Below are 22,040 nucleotides of genomic sequence, written 5' to 3' on the forward strand. Positions count from 1 at the left end.
GAGAATGCATGCTATTCATTTTGCATACCCATGCATGCATGCACACGTAACTATACTCAAATTATTACCTTCCATAGTAACATAACCTGTGTCACCTCTCAGTATCAAGTACAAATATTGCATGCTCACAGCTGTATATCATAATTATACACATTGGGAGAATTTAAATTGAGATGTGCATGTAAAGCTGTACCATATAAATTATAATACATGCATGTATGATGATTGTGTGCATCTAAAATCTTTTATGAGACTGACAACTTTAGATGCACATGCACATACAAGAGACCACAGTCATATATAACTAAATTCAAAAGGCACAGCAAATGTATTATAGCACCTACATTAGAATTTCGTAAATCTTGCAACGTGTATCACATGACACCTGAAGTACAGTCAACACTGACTATAATTATTGCACAAACATTTCTTTATAAGTAGCAATATATAGTAAAATTATACTGACCTTTAACACATGCTGTGCACCACTAGTACTGCGTGTTATGTTGTATCTTTGATCTATAGCATTGACAGTATTCAATGTTTGTGATTAGTGTCAGGTGCTATGATGAATACATATCTGTGCCATTGAATTTAAGTATTCTGGAAAGATGATAGTATTCACATAGTGCTTTGTGAGTTAATACACCCCCTTTTGACTCCAACTATTAGCTAATTATTAAGTTGTTAATTGTGTACACAACCAAGATGGGATAATTATATTGGCTCAGTATACTATCAGAGTAGGTATGACAGGCGCGGTGCAGTTCAGGCAGGCGATTATCCTTTGATTGGCAATAATTATCCGCCCACGCCCCGCCCACATCGTATGTTTTTTGCTGAAAGTAATCAGAGGCTAATTGCTTGAGCTGCACCGCGCATGCCTGTCGGACCTCCTCTGGTATACTATACGCCTCGAGGGCAAAGGGTATCCTGATACAGTCTAGGTGGTTCATTATCTTGTAGATCTGGCAGCATGTCAGGAGTCTACGACGATCCTCAAGGGATAGCCAGGATAGTATTTTCGGCAATTGTCGTACGATTTGTTCCAGCAGTAATTAGCTCTGTTCCATTTCGCTTCTATCCATCGAGCTGCTCGCTTTTAAACATTTTCTAGTTTAGTAGTGTTCATCTTAGTGTGGGGTGACCACACAGGGGCTGAATACTCAAGGTGTGGCCTGACCAAGGCTGAAAACGCTCTTGATTTTGCTGTTTTCGATGAGTGGTGGAGGTTTCTTCTGAGGAGATTCAGGATCTTAGTGGCTTGTGCTTTTGCTCCTCTTCCCCACTTCCCACACCCACACTTTATGTATGTCGTTAGGAAGGGAAATGGGATGACTGTGGTACCAACCAACCAATTAACTCCAGCAACATCTGTTCCTGGATCTGGGTAGGTAAAGATCATCCAAATTAGAAATAAAAAGTTAGAAGTAAGAGCAATGGTAAGGGTCCTCATTCACAAAAGTGTAACTTGCATTGGCTCAGCGCTCAGTTATCTCCTCAAAATCGCTGAGATCACATCGGCACAAAAGTACTTTTCTAGTGCTTCCAGACAAGACCTCTTCATCTCCTGATGTTATTCTTGTACTGAAAAGAAAATTTCATTATACATTTATAATGAGAGGGGTCAGGCGGGAGACTGTGGTACATGTACCACCCTGCATCTGATTTTGGACCAGGGGATTGAGACAAAGCATTACAATTAAGCTTATCATGTGATGTTCTACAGCTAAAAATGACTGCGGTCATGTGACTGTACTTTGAATGTGCAGTTATTGCACTGAAATGGTTCATCACTAGTTGTTCACCTAACCGTTATAAAAGCGAAAACTCGGCCCTGGGATCGAGGCTAATCTCATCATGTCAACATGCATCCTCCAGCCATCTCAAAAATGCTAAAAACTAGCTTGACACAAGTTTTACAGGGTTTTAATTCATGATCACCTTTATCTAGCTATGCTAGCTGGTACATAGTTAGGGGTTAGTAGATTATGCTAGCATAATTTTGAGCATAATAGGCAAATTTTTTGATGAGAATTATGCTAGCATAATAGGCACATTTATAACAATTATGAGAATAATAGGCAGGTTTTGGAAATACAGGTCAGTACGAATCATAGTATAAACATTCGTAGGCCTGATGGAAGTACTGGTGGATAATTATCTCCTTAATTGGCATTCTACATTATAGTGCAAATAGATAGAGTCGTGTGGCCATTATTTATAGTTTGATGTTACTTGCATGTGCGACAACATGGGGTCTATGTTCAGTTGTGCTTTGGAGGGAATGATGTGGGAATAATACTAGGCAATTTGAAAAGAATAATAGGCTGTTAACTTGAGCATAAAAGAATAGCATAATATATATAGGCAATATCTCGAGCATAATCTACCAACCCCTATACATGCATGGTGCACTCGATAATGCTCTCGGTTGAGTAATGCATTTGCTACGCTCGTGTATTACGAGCCTCATGCACACGTTATAATTAAAGCTAGAAAATCTATATAAGAACTGCAGAACACAGATCTGTATATAGGCCAGGACAAAGATATATGATTGCGGTCGTAGATGCATCATTAGATCTCACTGCACTGATTCTATATTACGCTCCATTTTCTTTAACTCCAGTTGTGTTGAAAGGTAAATATTTTTGAGAGTACTATGATCATGTAATTGGCTGGTGATCCCCTGTAATAATTATAAGAGAGTGAAGAAAAAATGAAAATTAGACGTATTTCTGGTATAAATAATCTCTATTAGTCAGAGTGATGAACTTAATTATATTACAGCAGTAAGAATCACAATCTATATAATATTATAGCCTCACGTATTTTAATCGGCCTTGAATCGCGGCTAGCATGATACATGCATGCATGCACAGTCTATTTAATTTGATGATCTTCGATAAAATTGGCCAAATCGCCAAATTAAAACGCCCACAGTTAGGACCTGCACAACATGTAGTGTATATATAGTTGTTAATATGTTGCCTCCAAAATTTGGGTATAAAATTATAATACTGCACATGCAATAATTATTGTAAATTGTTACGTTTCAATGAACTGAATTCTGAGTTTTTTTCTGCTTTGATTCCAAGAATTAAATTCAAAGCACAACAAATGTACTAACATAAAAGGCATGGCCTAGGAGTGTTTCAGATTCCGATATAAGCAGTCAAACCATTTTAACTATATATATATGCGGTAATGGGTACCCTGCGGTAATTACACTCTTTGTTTGTATTACTGTTGCGTTCAACAAACTCAATTCCTGCCTTTAAATTTAATATAATAGAAGCAGGTCAGTTTACAATTCAGCAATAATCCCCATGCACACAACCTAATATGCATCGATTCAACACAGTTCATAATTCTCATAATAATTATGATATCGTATAATACACAACTTAAAAACTGAAATGAAAGTATATCATAAACCACATGATTGTATACCTGACAGCTATTATAGCTAGTTATGATTGTGCATGCATTATGAAGTAGCAAACACGCATGCAGATGTTTTTCAGTTGAAATTGATGTGAATAATTATTGTGCTTATAATTGTATTCTGTCTGTGTGTGCTTCATTCTATGCACTTCCATGGGCCTCAGGTTCCACTCGGCTTCCAACAATTTCTTCATAGATGTGCTGTTCTTCATTGGAAGTGCAGCCATATGCGTCATTGATTCTTATTGATAAACTTATGCCATAGGCTCCATTTTCTTTCAGGTCTACGTCTTGATGAGGAGTGGTTTTTAATCCTTGTTTTTTCATTAGCAAGAGTATTATGACCAGTGCAGCTGAAACTCCTGCATGCATAATATTATAATTAAAAAAGAAATATTGCCAATGTAATTAAGCTGCACCGTGCTAAATTAAACGTACCCAAAGCTAGAGCTACAGCAGGAGTTGTAGTAGAAATTGCAATTATCAGATCAGAATCTGCAATAGTGTATTGATTGTGTTACATTGCATGTCTGCATGTGTATTATTTCACTGACAGTTTTACTATATACGATACGTATATTATATATTAGCTATAGCCCTATACTATGATATGTACGGACGTACGTGATAGGTGCATGTGTATAATAATTATTTATACCAGATTGTGCATTGCCATGTCTAGTTGTTACAGATCCACTGGTACTTGGCTCATCATTCCCTGCACACAAATAATTATAGTACTAGTGTCATAATCATTATAGAGAATATTACTTATAATTATATACCTGTCACCAAACAACTCTGTGTCGATAATATTAATTTCGTTATTGTTGCAAAATCGCCTTCCACCTGTGACATGTCCACTCCAGCAACATGTACTTCAACAAGGTAATCTTCATTACACTGTTTGATTCCACTGGCAGAAAAAGAAAAATTATAGGTCGTGTTATAAGTGCAGTTGGACACAAACTGTGTGAGTATGTTTTGGGGATCCAGAGATCCAGTAACATTAACTGATATCTTGTAGCACAGCATGACATCAGAAGAAAGCATGAGAGGTGGTTGCCACGAGAGTGTTAGTGATTTCTCCTCAATATTAGCGATTACATCAGTTGGAGGACCAAGCCGATTGATAGCTGTATTGAAAGTGGATCTCTATGTAATATTATTTGAGCTACAACTGTTTGCATAGACCTTGCAAAATACTAAATCATTCACTGCATTACCACATATTTGCTATATGCAAACAAATAGTATTGGGTACATTCACATTCATAAAAAGTAAGCAATGCATGAATTCAAGAAATAGACTATACATGGAGAGTCATAGAACCGGGAGGATTTGAAGTGGAGAATGGTCTACCAACGCCTTATGCTGAGACTTGTGCTATACGAAAAATGTTTACGCTAAAGAGCCTAATAACTTGCTCACTGCGGTATACCGGTTTTGACCATCAAGTTCGAACACATTTCTCTACTAGATTAGCATCAAACAATATTTTGTGATCTGTTAGTGTTTAAGGTACTTCGTACTAACAGTTTCTTCAGCCTGAAACTTCAAGCCTCACCATAATTATGTGAGTTTCCATACCACCAAGAGTAGATAAAAGCATCTACTCTTGATATAATTTATACCACCTTATACAGCAGGTATTTTTCGAGGGTCTACTCAAAAAGTACCCGTTATACAAGTTCTAGAAACCATCATTGCTCAGGACTGCATGTTGTTTGCATAGCAACATTGTATGGTGATTTTGTGGTTTTGTGGTAATGCAGTGAGCTGATTTAGTATTTTGCAAGGTCTATGCAAACAGCTGTATGAGTGCAACAAGCTGTTTATTGGCCCAATAGTAAGTAGATTGTGGTCAAGAGCTTTTAGGCCCGAGATCATTATCTACTATATATATATACCGGGCCAATAATTTAAACTGCTTGTGGCATGAATTGCCATGTATAATAACTACTTTTTTGCCTTAAAAACCATTTGCTGCATATAGAAATAGAAACCATAACCACTCGCTGCGTAGATATGAAAAAAATTAGTGGCTGGAATTACTATAATAGTAACTGCATTGAAACAATGCATGCATGCATATAATACTGTCTATAGATAATACGTCATATAGTACATTTACCATGCACATGCAGGAACCTCATTCAGTGTGCATGTACTATAAAAGCTGACAGTTTGGATGGAAAGTGTTATATAGCATGGGAACTTCACTGAAAGGTCACATTTCTGTATGCCATATATACAGAACTGGCCACATGCAGTGCCAGCACTGGGCCGGAATGTAGGTAGGCAGCACTGGGCTAGTGTATAGGTACAGAATGTAGGTATAGGCAGCACTTTCTATGCCATATATTGGCACTGCTATTCCAAGGTCAAAAAAGGTATAATAAATATAATTATATAACATAATTTACCTGTCACAGAGCAATTCTGTATAGATGATATCGTTTCTGTTATTCTTGCAAAATCGCCTTCCACCTGTGCAAAGCTTACTCCAGCAACGCTTACTTCAACAAAATAATCTCCATTGCACCGATTAATGCCAATGGAGGATAAAGAGAGTGTATAAGTTGTGTTATAGGTACAATTGGACACAAACTGTGTGAGTATGTTTTGAGGATCCCGAGATCCAGTGACATTAACTGATATCTTGTAGCAATTAGTATCAGAAGAAAGCATGAGAGGTGGTTGCCATGAGAGTGTTAGGGATTTCTCTTCAATAGCAGTATTAACATCAGTTGGAGGGCCAAGTCGATTGATAGCCGTAGCTGTATTGAATAATTGTATACAATTGATAATTAAAATGCATGGTGCATGCATGCATGGTTTGTATATATATATGTACCACGATTTATGCAATTACGATAACTTACTGTATCTGACAGTAAAATTGAACCGCTCTAGTTCTTCATCATTAAAAATGTCTTCCCTTCGTACTATGCATTGAATTGAAATTTCAAGACTACTAAACACACCAAAGTTCTCAATGAATACAGTTGTATGTCGGTTTCTGTTAGTCTCATCAGGTCTTACATATACTATGTTAAGGCCTGGACTAGCAGTACTGCTCTGAACACAATTTCTTCCCCCGCTGTCAAACCTAAATCCATGGGCACAGCCACATTCTGCTGTCACAAAGACTCTCGCTCCTTCTTTAGCAAGGCATGTTACAAATAGAATAGGATTATCAACTCCAATGATTTGATTCACAATTTCCATAGGAGGGCAAAGTTTCAGGTCTGCAATTGTGTTAAAAATTGCTATACATGACATGGCGTGATAAAGTTTCAGGTCTGAAATAATTGAAAGAACCTATAAAAGCTGCACTGACATGCATGCACGCATGCATGAATGCTACCATTTATATAATATCATGCAGAATTAATAATATTCATCAAATGAGCAAATGGACCGTATAAATGGTCATCGGTGTTACCGGCACAATTAAAGAGAGACCGAGACCAACTAAATTACTATATGACTCACTCTGCTGAGTCCCTCCTGATCCCTGCTGACAATAATTTGTAGACTTATTTGTCCCACCAGTAAAACCAATCAGTTCATTTTCATTGCACATCAACTCTTGTCCATGCACAGTCAAAACGCAAACTAGATCTATATATACCTGCATGTAAGCAACTAATTATTGGCTATAGTCTATATAATTTATACAGATCTACACATTTGAACAGACGCAGTATGCAAGGCTACACCGTGACATAAACTATACATTTAACTGACCGCAGTAAAAAGTAGTAGATCTAGCAGAATCATAAAGGTTGCCATTATCCTTTATAGAGATCAATCTAGCTATAATTATTATAATGACATGCAGTATTAATTTTGTCCAGACCTATATGTATATAGCCTTATATAGCCTCGAATCCATGCAGGCCGATTAAGCAGGCTTTACAATTCAGATAATCCCCATGCATGCATGCATGCACACAACTGTCATAATTATTATACACTGCATATATTATACAGTTCATAATTCTCATAATAATTATGATTGTCGTATACACAACTTAAAAACTGAAATGAAAGTATCATAAACCACATGTACCTGACAGCTATAGTTATGATTGTGCATGAAAAACACAGATATTTTTCAGTTGAAAATTATTAGAAGTGTGGGTGACTCTGAGTGCTTCTTCAATAAGGTATATTAGCAACATTTCTGAACATTATTCCGTTTCGTGAGATATCCATGCAGGTGCAAAGCGAGTTAATTAAAATTCTCTTGAAGTTGTGTGTATAATCAGATTGCAAACTATAGGAGAGCGGTGTCGTTGGCATACATTGTAATGCATGCTAGTCAGTGACACACAGTTGACAGCCTTGTCAGAAAGACTATATAGGGTCGGCCAAGAGTTGACCCCTGAGGGACCCCCGAAATCACTTGGTATAGGAGGCTTGATTCTACACCATCAAGAACAACTAGCTCAGCCTTCCAGATAAATCCATTGGTGACATGAATGCCAATTTGTTTTAGTTTGTCTAGCTGCAAGGGATATAACCCTTTCCCGGTCAGCCGCACACAATCTGCAACCTGGAACAGTTCCATCACTTTAGTTTGCATCACTTTAGTTTGCATCTGAGCCCAACCCACCAAAATTAATTAGCTTGATGTTATCGCCGCCCCCAATGAAGTGGCTATGGCTTGTAGAGATGGGCGTGGGTCAATGGTTGTGCACTAACCATCGATTTTATGCCTTGCTGCTGCCTCGATGGAAGTATGTGTGGCCTTTAAAAGCTGCACTCTGGTCAACTAAGCTGCTTAGCAAGCATGTAGACTATTGTAGAGCTTGTGTCCACTTGTGAAGTGCCTGTGTACACAAATGGCTTGCTGCTTCCTCTTCGAAAATATTCTATGGCTACCAAGATAGTCCAGAGGGTCTACCAATGGATACTACTCAGTCCTACATGCTGTATAGCTTGTTTTAAACCTTTTTTTTTTAAGTGTCCTAATTGAACAGCTCAGCAGAACTTCAAAGGATAATCGGATTCATGACACTATCCAATCTGCCACAGAATCCAATATCATGCAACATTCACAAGTTGATAACACGCTCCCTCCCAGATTGTTGTTGTAAAATTTACAACAATTTGACCAGTAAAGGGATAAGGGGAGTCGGACTGAATCTAAGCCTTGCTACAACTGCATGCTGCATTATACGTGGCACGTCACACTGCACTGCATTCATTCCGGTAAATCACGCCTAGATTTTCTTGGATAAAATTTTCATCGAGGTCAGTTTGCCCACGAATTTTTACCTCACGAAAATTACCCACTCATGCACATGCATAATTATAATTATAATTATATTATACAGACGACATAATTGCTACATTAATGGATACGCTCACCTCAATTTAATTATTATAAGAGTCATTACTCGTATACTCATTAGCAGCTATATAATAATATACATGCATGCACTATGCAATCACGACAATAATAATTATCCACAATAATAGCTCTGTACTCATCAGCAATCGTTGTGTACTTGAAAGTAGTAGTTCTTCTTCTGCTGCATGAATGAGAATATGAATAATTATATGGAGGAGGCCGGGATAGACATTATAGCGTTTGCCGCTCATGAAAACACTAGCACTTATGTTATAGGTTATTAAGGGCTTTTAAGCTCTTCGTTGTGTAATTATAATACATGCACTAAAGCTATAATTATGCAACTGCATGGTGATGCATGCATGATGCATATATACTGTACTGGGTTATGATGCAGTGTTTGCTCATGAATTATTCGTTTTTTTGTGAGAAGGAAATATTGTTTCTGTGTCTATACTGTTGTACTGTTCATAAGTAACTATTACAGCGCTTGCTAGCTATCAGTACGCTAACTATAATTATAGACGGCACAACTTTACCGCAAGATCTCGTGGTCATGCATATAATATAGCTGAGTTTAGTCGTCAAATAATTATAAGACTCTGACTGACAAGAACTATAAACATTGACCTATTATACCAACAGTTTGGGGGCAGCTCGAAGAGTTTTTGCTCCTGTCTACGAACTTCAACGATATTGAAGTAACAGCATGTTATTTAAATGGCCTGTATATATACAGTAGCTAGGCCTGTGCCAAATATTTCGAAAAAAAATTTTGAATAATAGGCATGCAGTCTTTTTTACAATTTGCACTGTGAAATTATTGAGTTGCACATGCGCATGCAGCAGCTCAGAACACGCCCACGTACATTTTACATGGCAGCAAACCTAATTTTGATGATGTTATATAGTCCAATCAATTGAGACCACATTTTTGGTACTATAAAGTTTGTTATTTCGCTGCTGAAATTGACTTAATCCCATTTTTTGGTGCTATATAATTATTTTATAGGTGTTTTATTTTGCTGCGATGTAGCTATAATTATGTTGAATAATAGCTACCGTATATCTTCTAATTTATCGGACACTTCTAATTACCCGGACACTCTTTTGGGCAATTTTCGTTGTTCTAATACAACGGACACTCCAGTACTTTAATATTACATTTGTTCTAAATATCCGGACAATACCTTGAAAAGTTGAGTTACCATTTATAGACAGCAAGTAAGACTTGGAGTGCTGCAGTTAGATAGCTTTGAGTAGCTAGTTTTAGATAGTTATAGTGCAACTATTCAGTCGTACCTTGTTCTATTAAACTTAGCTAGCTCACATGCAGCTGCTTGCTTGTTCTAATTATTCCGGACACTTCGCATGCTCTATAAAAATCTGTTCCAATTATACCCGGACAATTTCCAAAATAATTATTTTTTGCTGTCCGATAAATTAGAAGATATACGGTAGGTGTCATAATTATGGGGTGATGAAGTTGAATAATAGTATAGTGTGAAGAATAATAGGTGAATATTTGGCAAAGGCCTACCTGTAGCCAAACAGTGGGGCAAAGCACATGCAGACTATATAGTATATAGCACAGACAGTATAATTGTTTAGTATCTAAACAAGCAGAGAAAAAATGTGTGCACATGTATCTATTGTTATATCAGACATAATTGTGTACATGCATGCATGCATCTATATATATCATTGTCGTGTTTTGTGGCGTAATTACCGGTATAGACTGTGCAACACGAGTTTCTATACACCAAGTTTGATCAGTCTATACTGTTCGCCAGCAAAAATATATATATATATAGGGCTTTAGTGCAAGGCTAACGCATGTTGAATAGAAAAATTGTGCGAACATGCAGATGATGCTATGAAAGATTCTGAATTAAGAGACTTCAACAGCCTTCAATGTGAGTCAAACTAGCCATAACTCGAGAAAGAAGCTTTAGTTTGCTAATCCATGAATCGAGAACGTGCATGGTTAGAAGCCTATATAAGTTATTTTTCATCACATTGCAACCGTTGAACAGTTGTCACCTGGAACAGACAGCCAGCTTTACCGTATCCCTCGTGCGGCTACGCCTCGAGGCATAATAATGTGAATGTGGGTGTATTCTGAGCTACTGCACATAATATTATTATGTAACTCAATTTTTCACACACATGCATGACAGTTGCATATTATTAATTATCATTGCCTATAATTATTTCATAGACTGCCTATAATTATATTATTCATTATTCCGGAATATTTGGCACATGCATGCATGTCTAATTATGGTGCAAGCCTCTTGCATGCGTGCATGTATATAATTATAGAACTTCTCAGGTAGGTTAAGGCAGCTTTTTAAGCATTAAATTGAAGATGAAGTGTACTGTATACAACTCAGATTTATTGTATAATATCTTGACAATAGTACCTTTTCACCCAAATGTATTGTGGACATAAATACCATTAATTTGATAACACTATTACCATGGTTACTATCTTGTTGTGTGCGTTAGCTGTGACCAAAAATGACTGACCTTAACTAACATTTTAGAAATGCAGCCTCCAATATTACTTTATACAAAGCAATATTACTACCAAAAGAAAGCTATTGGTGATATCTAATAGAAAAAAGGTTAGTATTTGGTATGAGGTCATTCTAGCTCAGATTATAGTAACTTAATTGATAAAAATGCTAAAAAATGGAGAAAATTAATCATTCATATGCATACTGTACAAAATACATGAAAGCAGCCCTAAATACTAGCATAGTTCCTACTGTACTATAGTAAGAGCTTTCTTTTGATACTAAGATGGGGTCATGAAATTGTGTATTGGAGGCTGCATTCTGAAAAGAGTTGTTTAAAATAAATGGTCACAGGTAACGCACACAACATGCTAGTAACCATGGCAACGATGTTATCATACTGATCCTTTCTACGTATAAGATATAATTCAAGAGCAAAAACATGCATTGATACCATTTCACAATGACAAGGCACTTCATTAATTATACTATTTATGGCACTGATCTTAATAATAACCTACCTGAGTTACTGCTGTTGTATCTGACAGTAAAATTGAACCGCTCTAGTTCTTCATCGTTAAAAATGTCTCCCCTTCGTACTATGCATTGAATTGAAATGTCAAGACTACTAAACAGACCGAAGTTCTCAATGAATACAGTTGTATGTCGGTTTCTGTTAGTCTCATCAGGTCTTACATATACTATGTTAAGGCCTGGACTAGCAGCACTGCTCTGAACACAACTTTTTGCCCCACTGTCAAACCTAAATCCATGGGCACAGCTACATTCTGCTGTCACAAAGACTCTCGCTCCTTCTTTAGCAAGGCATGTTACAAATAGAATAGGATTATCAACTCCAATGATTTGATTCACAATTTCCATAGGAGGGCAAAGTTTCAGGTCTGCAATTGAGAGTTAATTATAATTATACATGACATTGTGTGTACCGTACGGGTAGAAAATTTCGAGGGTGTAAATTTTCGTGCAATTCAATATTCTGTCTTATTTGGAAAATTTCGCGGGTAGTAAATTTCGTGGAGTTAGGGTGTGTCACTATCTCGCATGCGTAAAAACAAAGCCTTTCGCGGGTTTTAATTTTCGTGTTCTGCAGCCACCCACGAAAAACGCGAAATTAAAAACACCTCAAAATTTTCTACCCGTACGGTATGCTGATGATATAGCTGACACCATGCATGAAGCGATTCCAAATTACCTTGTTGAGAACCCTGCTGACACTGATTCGTACTTAGGTTTGACCCACCAGTAAAACCTATCAATTCCTCCCCAATGCACATCAGCTCCTGTCCACACACAGTTGAAATGCACACTGCCTGTATATATACAGCCATCGATACATAATTATATCCATATCCATCCATCAGACCAAAGTGGCCAACTTGAATTTAGCACAACACCATGCACGTGTACATGCAGAATCTGGTACATGCAATTATATAGCTTTTAGCTATCAGCTCAGCTTTTCAGTGCCGACTGTGATTCATTTTACAGAATGTCAGCTTTCAGCTAGGTATCAGCTTTTAATTGGGCTGATAAAGTGGACATGGCACTATAGCTATATATATATAATATAGGTAAAGATCTACGCTATAAGTATAATATCAGTACAAAATCAGTGATAGCTGAGCCAAATAATGCACCAGATTCTGTATCAAGTTCTGTGGTCCTAAAACTGATTCAACTTGACCACTTTGGTCCATTGTAGTTTTAGTGTACTGACTAAAACTGAGCTGATAGCGGAAAGCTGAGCTAATAATATGTACCATGCAGATTCTGTGGTCACAGTGATAAATTCCAGTTGGATGATTTTCTATAGCTAGATTTAGATGATCCTGCACCATGACATACAGTCAACTTACTGCAGTAAACAGCAGAAGCATGATAGATCCAGTAGTCATTTATAGAAGTTGGAGCATTTTAATAGATATCTATATACGTACATAATTATATCTACACCGATCTATTTATTTACACCCTTGTAACCTTGACAACTTAGTATTATTTATAGAGACCCTCCTATATGGTGGAATGGAATGGTGGAAGTGGAATTGGCTAACTGGAATGAACTACAGGAATGACCTTTCCTTTAGGGGATTGGCTTTGTTCACTCGATGTCAGGAACGGAAGTTAATTTAACCACAACAATTTAACCACAACACATCCCGCGAATTGTTCAAACACATGGCTTGAGAGTTCAGTGATGGCAAAACAGTGAGTCTGATAGTGCTAGTGGTGGCTGCCCTGATTGGGCACAGCAATTAAAGTCAATAGGCCAACAATACTATGGAGGAATAGTGGATGACGCTGAAAGCCTCCTAGAGCTACACAGCAGGTCTACTGTAAGTACATTTGGTACCAGGACGTCAGTGAGCAAGCTCTCCAAACAGGTGCAGGTGGACGATGGAAACAAATCTCCCATTGTTACCAAAGTAAGTAATGAAGTCAGCGAACAGTCAAGGGGTACACGTACATTATAATAACATTGTTAATCAAAAATAATAATTATTGTAATTATTATACACGTATAGGCAAGGGTGTATTGGAATCATTCAATTGAAGGTCACAATATATCATTTGATGGCATCCCATTTATTGTTTCAAGAATTCGAAAACAGCACTGCCAGTTTGGTCAGCAGTACTTCAAAGGACGAACATTAACATCTAGTCGAACACGTCTCCAAGGTACACGCAAAGTGGGCTGTCCAGCACACATACATGTACACGAGGTGATGCTCTTCCCATCTTTTGCTGTTTCTGAACCCAGCACCCATTTACTTGGACCTAGGAAAATGAAAGAAACAAAGGCAACAAAAATGGCAGCTTTAAAGAAAGTTCTCGTAAGCGGGGAGGAAGTGGAGACAACAACAAAATATTTTGTCCTACTCCCCACTGTACAAGCTCATGGCAAATATCATCCAACATCTGGCCTTGCTGGATTTGCCCAAAAAGTCCATCCTAAAATAACTGAAAAAATCAATACACTTGTAGGAGAAGGAATAACCGAATTGCAAGAGGTGAAACGAGCCCTCAGACACTATGTTATACATTGTCTATTCCCAGATCCCAAAGATCGTCCATGTGAGACTAACAGGGCATACTATCCAACGAACAATGATATCAAGAATCATGTTTACTCAGCAAAGTGTGCCCAAGAATTATCAAAGTTAGATCAAGACAATCTTAAACTAAAAATTGATAAGTGGAAGAATGAAAATCCATTAACCATGTTCCACTATAGACCTTATACTAAGATAAAAGAAGAAAATACCTGTGAAGAAGAGGATCCTCTGATATTTTCTCACACCCTTCTTTATGTCCATCAGGAACAGTGGCAACAGCACCTGCTAAAAAGATACGGAAACACAATTGTTCTCATGGATGCGACTTATAAAACAACGAAATTATGAACTGCCTATGTTTTTTGTAACTGTAAAGACTAATGTTGGCTATACACCTGTTGCAGATTTTATCATTCAGTCTGAGACGAGTGACCATATTGCAGAAGCACTTAAGGTCATAGCAAGCTGGAACCCAGAGTGGAATCCACCATTCTTTATGACAGACTATTCAGATGCAGAAATTATGGCTATTGAGTCTGTTTTTCCGCACTGTAGAGTGTATTTGTGCGACTTTCATCGTGAACAGTGTTGGGAACGGTGGATGAAAGATAAGAAGCATGGGCTTTCACTTACCGATGGAGAAATTCTGTTGGGAATGCTCCGAAAATGTGCTTGGGCAGCACCGGGATCAAATGGCCTATCATTAGATCACTACTATCAGCAGGAAGTTGGCAACCTACAGAGAACAGACGTGTGGAAAACAATGGGCAGGTTAGGGACTGGCTAAGTGCTAAGTGGCTACCAAATTCACAGGTAAGAGTTTGTAAAACTATATAGTATACTTTTTATGTAATGTGCTATATTTAGGATACTACTGCAACGAAGATATACATGTATACGCATACAAGTGTATAATTCATACACACATGCATGCATGTACACACCTTTTCTATAGAGATGGGCTAGGGCTTTTCGAGATAACGACTATCATGCAGCCATAAACACAAATAATGGAACCGAGGCTCTCAATAAAGTTTTGAAATATAACTATTTACCGAAACGAAAGAACATAACTTTATCATCTGTGTGTACCACACTTATCGAGTCTTTCCTACCAGATGCTCATCAAAAATATGTATGTTTAAACTACATGCAGTCAAGCCAGACAGATCTTACAAGAGCAGCGTTCCAGAATATCTACGTGATAGACCAAAAACTACTATTCTCCATTGCCTAGAAAGGAAGTCCAAAGCACTTAAATATGTCACAGATGACATTAAAGTGGTCGATAGCAAACAAGGGATTTTTACAATCTGATGGCTGCATGTATTGTAGGGGGGGGGGGGGGGGTGCAAACACAGTCCAACCACATGCTATAATAAACACTTTGGGGCCCATTAACCATAGCCTGGCTGCATGCATTGTAGAGGGTGACCTACTGACCACTATAAACAGGGTTCATCGTAATAAAATAATTGTAGCTTGGCTGTGCACATAGTAAAAGGTGTACGTATATACGTATTTATTTGGCACCCATTAAAATTAATCAGTAATAATCGGACCGTGACACAGCAACTGTATATAGCTAAAACAAAGTCTTTCTCTCACGTACCTGTGCTTGTTCAGTGGTGACCTTGTTTCCCTTGTCCCCCAGTCTCAAAGCCAGCACCCTCACTGGTTTCCCCAGCAACGCACACGCCTCCTTGTTAGCCCTCACAGCTGCCACTGCTTCAGTGAAGTAAGGCCCTGAGGCTAGCTTCCCTGCAACAACATTCACAAGCAATAGATGAATATGACCAAATGATAACAATCTTCAATGCTCACTTTATGTAACCATAGAAACATCTAAATATCAAGCAACACAGCACTTCCCATAAACAGAAGCCCTACAAGTTAAAAGGAGGAACAACAATGGAAAGTAGCAATGAAGGTACACTGACAACAAATAAATGTCTGTTTATAAATGGTCTATTTCAGGATATAAGTTTCTGGTTAAGAATGGGACAGAAATTATTGACAAAATAGCTAAGGACCCACTGACCATGGCTGTTGCGTTGCGAGCAAAAGGGTTTGTATCAGACGAAGTGGTGAGTGAAGTCAATGAACTGAATGAAACTAGCAAGAGTAAAGCAAGGAGGCTATACAACGAAGCCAAGAAAGAAGTACACCACTACCCGTACAAATACCAAGTGTTTATGGACATTCTTGAAAGACATGACTTACAAGTAGAGATAACTAAGAAAAAGAAAAAGTGTAAGAAATAATACTGTGTGCAGCATGCTATAGTAGCTATTAATGTATATTTCACAGTGTCCTTTTATAGCTTTGTTCAATGATTCAGTTTCTAGCTCTACAATACATAGCAGCTTCATATAATTATGCTGCATGGTCTAATATATGTGTTTATTGTTCTCACATAGTGGTTGACTACTGCAAAGGTTGCCTTACGATTTTCGGCATAATTCTGATTGGCATTGTTCTAATGTATTTCATAGCGCAAAAAACAAAGTTAGTGAGATATTCAGAAACCCTACCATATCCTTCAAACAACTTTGTCGGACGTGAAAACGAACTACAAAACTTAACTGAGCAATTAAAGTTCGATGACAGTACTGTACGAGTTCTGAACATCATAGGCCCTCCAGGATTTGGAAAATCAACGCTAGCAATCCACCTCGGACATAGACTTATCGATCAAAAGGTGCATGTCTACTATATCAACATGGCTGAGTTTTTGGATAGGAATGTTAAAGTAGTACTAGCCGAAAAGATTCTTGGAAGTAAGAAGCGTCTAAGCTTTGACAAACTTTTAAAGTGGGTTAGAGAGAAAAATGGAGAAAAATTTGTCTTTATTCTTGATAACTGTGATGAGATACTAAACGAACAAGCGAAACGTTTCCAACAAATGATCATGAAAATCATTCAAGCATCTACCACCGTCAAAATTATTACAACAAGCAGAGAATTTACACTGGGCCTTGAGTATTATTCGTACCAACTAAGGGAGCTAAGCCCTGATGGAGCTATATCACTATTAGATCAAAAATTGTCTCATTTATCACTATCGTTAAAGGAAAAAGAGAGAATAGCTGAATTAACAGGAAACGTTCCTCTAGCACTTCATATTGTGGCATCTTTGCTCCTTCAACCACACCCCCCATCGCCAGCAAAAGTTATCGAAGAACTTGAAAATGACCCACTAAATGTACTGAGTCCACAAGAGCTTCCTGCAGAGCATCAACTAAACGCATCCATCAGTCTGTCATACAAGTACCTGGAAAAAAGTCATAGAAGAGCTGCCTATTTTTTATCACTATTTCCCGGGTCTTTTTCAAAAACATCAGCAATCGGTGTATGCTTAGAATATCAAAAGTCTAAAGGCATTGTCAGTGACTGCGCTTTACTGAGTGACAGTATATTGAAGAACTTAGTCCATCTCTCTCTTTTAGAGTATAATGAACGAAGTAAGCGTTATCTGTATCACCGATTAATAAAAGAGTATTTTGTGGCCAAAATAACTGAAAATGACAATGCAAACATTAGCAGAGAGTTTATGGTAGGTTTTAGGTACCACTTTTTAAAGGAGCTACATCAACATACGATTGACTTTGAAACAAAATATATTAATTCTCTAAAATTTTTGGATGCTGAGAGGCACAATATACACAGCTTGCTCAGAGACATTACAGACCCAGGCAAACTCCCGAGACGCTCTTTATTGCTCACAATTGATTCAGTAACGCATGCACTACAAGTAGGTTATTTGAACTGTCGTTTTACAACAAAGGAATTACGATCTGTTCTTAGGCCTACACTTGATTATTTGGATACCAATGTAAGGTTATTTCTGCTACGTGCTGGTACAAAAGAAAGTCGCGATCTAAACGACAAACCTTTGTTACTGAAGGAGTTCTACCAGCGTACATACATTGAACTACTTATAATGTATTCTGAGCTAATTGAAAATAAAAAAACTGCTTCAGCATTTATGGAAAAAAGAAAAGGGATGGTTGAATTACTGACTAATGATGTTGGATCGTACGCAGATAAGGGGTTTGGCATTAATGACCCTAGACTTAGCCCAAATGCACTAGTACTATCAGTTATTTCAAGACACCGTTCCTTTTTTAGAAGCCTTGGAGACCTTTACCTCGCACTAAATGAACATTCAATGGTTGTTCAGTGTCACCTTCGGCTCGTTAAAGGTGCTGAAGATTGTGAAGAAAAACACTGCTTATACAATGAAATTGCATTAATGTACTGGGATGCCAGAAACTATGAAGATGCTGCTCAATTTTTCGAGCTTTCACTACAACATGATTTAAACAGTGAAATTTCAAAAGCTGATACTTTAATGAAATTGATCCCTTCATACAAGTTACTTGAAAGCAACGAGTGGTTTTGGGAGAGGAAGAAAGAACAAGGAGCCATTGATCGCCTATTGGATGTGTGCAAACAAATCAGGAACATGGAAGATGACCTGGCTATAGTCAACCACTGGGACGTCATTGTGCGAATCATAACAGTTTTAAAAGAAGGTGGCATAGATGTTGAGTTTATTAAAGATCGGATGTTTTCAGCAATGTCAGCACCAAAAATACAGTTTCAGCTACAACCAAAGAATGCTCTTAAACTTTTAAATATTGCTCAGAAAAATGATTCCAGAACTGTTGAATGGGGATTACTTTTACTAAAATCGCTTAAAAACTACAACAATTTTTCTACCAATGAGCAACATGAGGTTTTGGATATGCGCCTAAAAGTATCTCTTGCATTACTTTCAACCAACCGTACCGAGGGAATCGAAGGTATAGAGAACATTTATAGACGAATTATGGAGAGTGATGATACCCAAAAAGAGAGTTTAAAAGATCTACGCAGGCATACTTGTTCAAGCTTAATACTGGCATCTAAATCGTTAGGAATTATCAACAAGTACATTTATCCCTGCTATAAGGATAGTGTTTTGACTCTCATAGAATTTGTCCCTAAACTTTATCTTTACAAATTTCCAACAAAATTCCCGAAGCATCTTGCATATGCCATCTTTGTTATTCCACTGGATAGACATACTTTCAGTTATGAGAGGCAAGACGTGTTCAAAACTGCTAAAAGGCAACAACAAACAAGAAGTAGTGATATGATATCTCTTGAGCCTAATGGAATCGCAGACATTCTCAACATTCAGATAGAATGGAACTTTCTCTACTATCATACATGGTGTAACCAACTCGAAACTATCTGGAAAACTCTCAAATCTGATATACTGCTAATTATCATCAATGTAGCATCTGTGCTAGTCCGGCTTTGGATATTTTTGACTGCTCTTTTCACCTACTTGGGGTTTGCATTAATATACCTCTCATTGTATCTTGACTATTTCCAAATTGTACTCTATACAATTATTCTAAATGACAGCACATCAAGGACGTGCACGTTATACTTCATTATCGGCTATAGTAATGTGCTAATATTTCTATCTAAACTCCTATCACGGTGTTTGCAAAATTCTTGGGGATATTTTTGGATTGAATCATACATTCGAGTCTCTCCTTACAACTTGGCACAGGTACATCCATTTCGAATTGAACACTATGCCAAATTATGTTCAGACAAGTGCCTTTCTACTAAATATAATTATGGCACTGGAATTACTAAGTTAATGCAGTTTTTAAAATCTCATCCAATTCTTGATGAAGGAACATATTATTTTTTTCTAGGATTTTCTATGTATCTCATTATAGGACTACCACTACAATGGTACTTATATTTGGTACTTATATTTGGCTATTCTATCTAATACTTATATCTTTTAAATTCATCTTATAACCATGCATGATTCTTGTGTTATTAAACTGTGAGTCAAGTTTGTTTCAGTAGTACATAATTATAGCGAGCTATAGAGTAAGTAAATAGGAGAGATGCCACTAAACGTCCATTATCAGAAGCTGAGGACTTTGATGAAGGAGGCGAGGACGAGTCATGCATGACCAAATGATAAGTCAGTATTATTAGCAGTACAGTGAGAGTGTATTGTATGTGATTACATTTCATTGTTCATGGCATATACTATTATACAGACAAATCACACTATATATACATGCATAGTGTAAAACTAAAGAGACTATACAATTCAGTTCTGCAAGATATTAATGCTCTTGGTCTATCTTTTAGTTCCAGAACAGTTCCCATTTCCCATTCCGTACAGTAGCATTTGATCGAATTTGACCTTTAGACTTGGAACCACGCACTGGAATGAATATCTGCATAAAACATATTGCGCATTGATACAGTAGACTCTCGTTAATCCGGTCACCCTTGGGACAGTGCAGCTTGGCCAGAATAACGATGTGGCTGTATTTCAAAATAGCCGTGGCTTAAAAACGACCTTACCTTACCTTTTCCGTGTTGAAGAGTCCTTTACAATCACATGCGGTTTGTCACCAACCGTTACCGTAGCAGCTCTTGCTTTTAACTGCATGAAACACATCAGATACGTATATTATATAATCAGTTGCTGTTTGACGAATTCACAACGTATATCCTGTTGAGTTACTTTAAGTAAACTGCTATGTAATTAAATCATGCACAATTTACACTCACCCATGCATGCACCTAAGTGTGCTCGCTATTTGGCACAAGGGTGCATGTGGGTGCAGCTCAAGCAATTAGCCTCTGATTACCACTCAACAAGAATTATAACAAACGGCGTGGGCGGATAATCGAATCTGAGCCAAGGAAACCATTGCTGCACAGTGACACCGCCTCACCACCATGTTGATATGGAATCCGAAGACGACGTACTTGTTATTGAACATGCACGATTTACACTCACCCATGCACTCTTATAATTATACATATGTCGTATTGCATCACAGTATTATTCACATGCAGTTCGATGTGGTTTGGCAAAATGACTCCACAGTCCACACTGGATCCAAGACATTTGACTCGGCTAAGGAGACGGACACACAAACCAGACAGCTCATATGTAACACTACTCCTTTGTAGCATTCACCTGTGATATAAATATACCCAAAGCTGCATGCTTCCCATATAGACAATGATAAATTATGCTCGGAATAATTTTAGCATAATAGGTGACTAAAGAGGAAATGTCAAGCAATTGTGTTTTCTATTTGCCCATGCATGCCGTGATAAAAGAACAAAGCACATCCACCAAAATAAGAGCAGTATAGGGATTTTCACACACGAGTCTGTACCTATAAATACTTGTGTGACAGTGTCAATTTTGATTTGCGTATACAGTAGATGTATAGCTATATAAGTTTCTGTTCGTTATTTTCCGGACATAATTATAAGACAATCTTTTCGAGGAAACATCTCGACAAAGAATATAAGCAAAATAATAATTGACAGAGCAATGCATATGACCAGGACCAGGAGTGTATGAAGAACTCATAATACCCTAACAGCGTTGCATATTAACTGTTCCCTATTATCCCTCTGCTCATGACATCATTGTTGTCATGTAGTGAGTTTCAGAGCCAATATAGTCTCAGAGTCACCAGCAACACACAGGCTTCAATATTTAAAGCTATACCACTGTCTCTCAGCATAGAACAGTATTACAAGTAACCATTAGATCATTTTATATAGGGGAG

At 37.5% G+C, this 22,040-nt stretch overlaps 3 protein-coding genes, 1 long non-coding RNA gene and 1 pseudogene across 4 annotated transcripts; 2 read left to right on the forward strand and 3 right to left on the reverse strand.

Moving 5' to 3' along the window:
- Window positions 1-3,466: 3,466 nt before the first annotated feature.
- LOC135336883 (uncharacterized) lies at window positions 3,467-7,296 on the reverse strand. The gene is made up of 8 exons (XM_064532750.1): window positions 7,205-7,296; window positions 6,950-7,088; window positions 6,337-6,702; window positions 5,878-6,231; window positions 4,236-4,586; window positions 4,109-4,168; window positions 3,889-3,945; window positions 3,467-3,812 (listed from the first exon to the last, which is right to left on the reverse strand). Exons 1-8 carry the CDS (start codon window positions 7,247-7,249, stop codon window positions 3,592-3,594), a joined length of 1,593 nt encoding a protein of 530 aa, XP_064388820.1. The 5' UTR covers window positions 7,250-7,296; the 3' UTR covers window positions 3,467-3,591.
- Window positions 7,297-8,806: 1,510 nt separating this feature from the next.
- On the reverse strand, window positions 8,807-13,467 carry LOC135337977 (uncharacterized). Its single transcript, XM_064533997.1, has 4 exons — window positions 13,216-13,467; window positions 12,552-12,669; window positions 11,860-12,240; window positions 8,807-8,997 (listed from the first exon to the last, which is right to left on the reverse strand). Exons 1-4 carry the CDS (start codon window positions 13,252-13,254, stop codon window positions 8,906-8,908), a joined length of 630 nt encoding a protein of 209 aa, XP_064390067.1. The 5' UTR covers window positions 13,255-13,467; the 3' UTR covers window positions 8,807-8,905.
- A 534-nt stretch (window positions 13,468-14,001) lies between these two features.
- On the reverse strand, window positions 14,002-14,951 carry LOC135337103 (uncharacterized). The gene is made up of 3 exons (XR_010395022.1): window positions 14,811-14,951; window positions 14,625-14,700; window positions 14,002-14,137 (listed from the first exon to the last, which is right to left on the reverse strand). It is a non-coding gene; the product is annotated as an uncharacterized LOC135337103 (long non-coding RNA).
- Window positions 14,086-15,602, forward strand: LOC135337100 (uncharacterized; annotated as a pseudogene).
- Window positions 15,603-16,238: 636 nt separating this feature from the next.
- LOC135337093 (uncharacterized) lies at window positions 16,239-20,276 on the forward strand. Its single transcript, XM_064532992.1, has 3 exons — window positions 16,239-16,345; window positions 16,393-16,668; window positions 16,836-20,276. The coding sequence occupies exons 1-3, from the start codon at window positions 16,327-16,329 to the stop codon at window positions 20,213-20,215; spliced, it is 3,675 nt and encodes a 1,224-aa protein (XP_064389062.1). The 5' UTR covers window positions 16,239-16,326; the 3' UTR covers window positions 20,216-20,276.
- Window positions 20,277-22,040: the final 1,764 nt, after the last annotated feature.

This window comes from Halichondria panicea, chromosome 6, assembly GCF_963675165.1.
Source record: "Halichondria panicea chromosome 6, odHalPani1.1, whole genome shotgun sequence".
In the NCBI taxonomy this organism is placed as follows: Eukaryota; Metazoa; Porifera; class Demospongiae; order Suberitida; family Halichondriidae; genus Halichondria; species Halichondria panicea.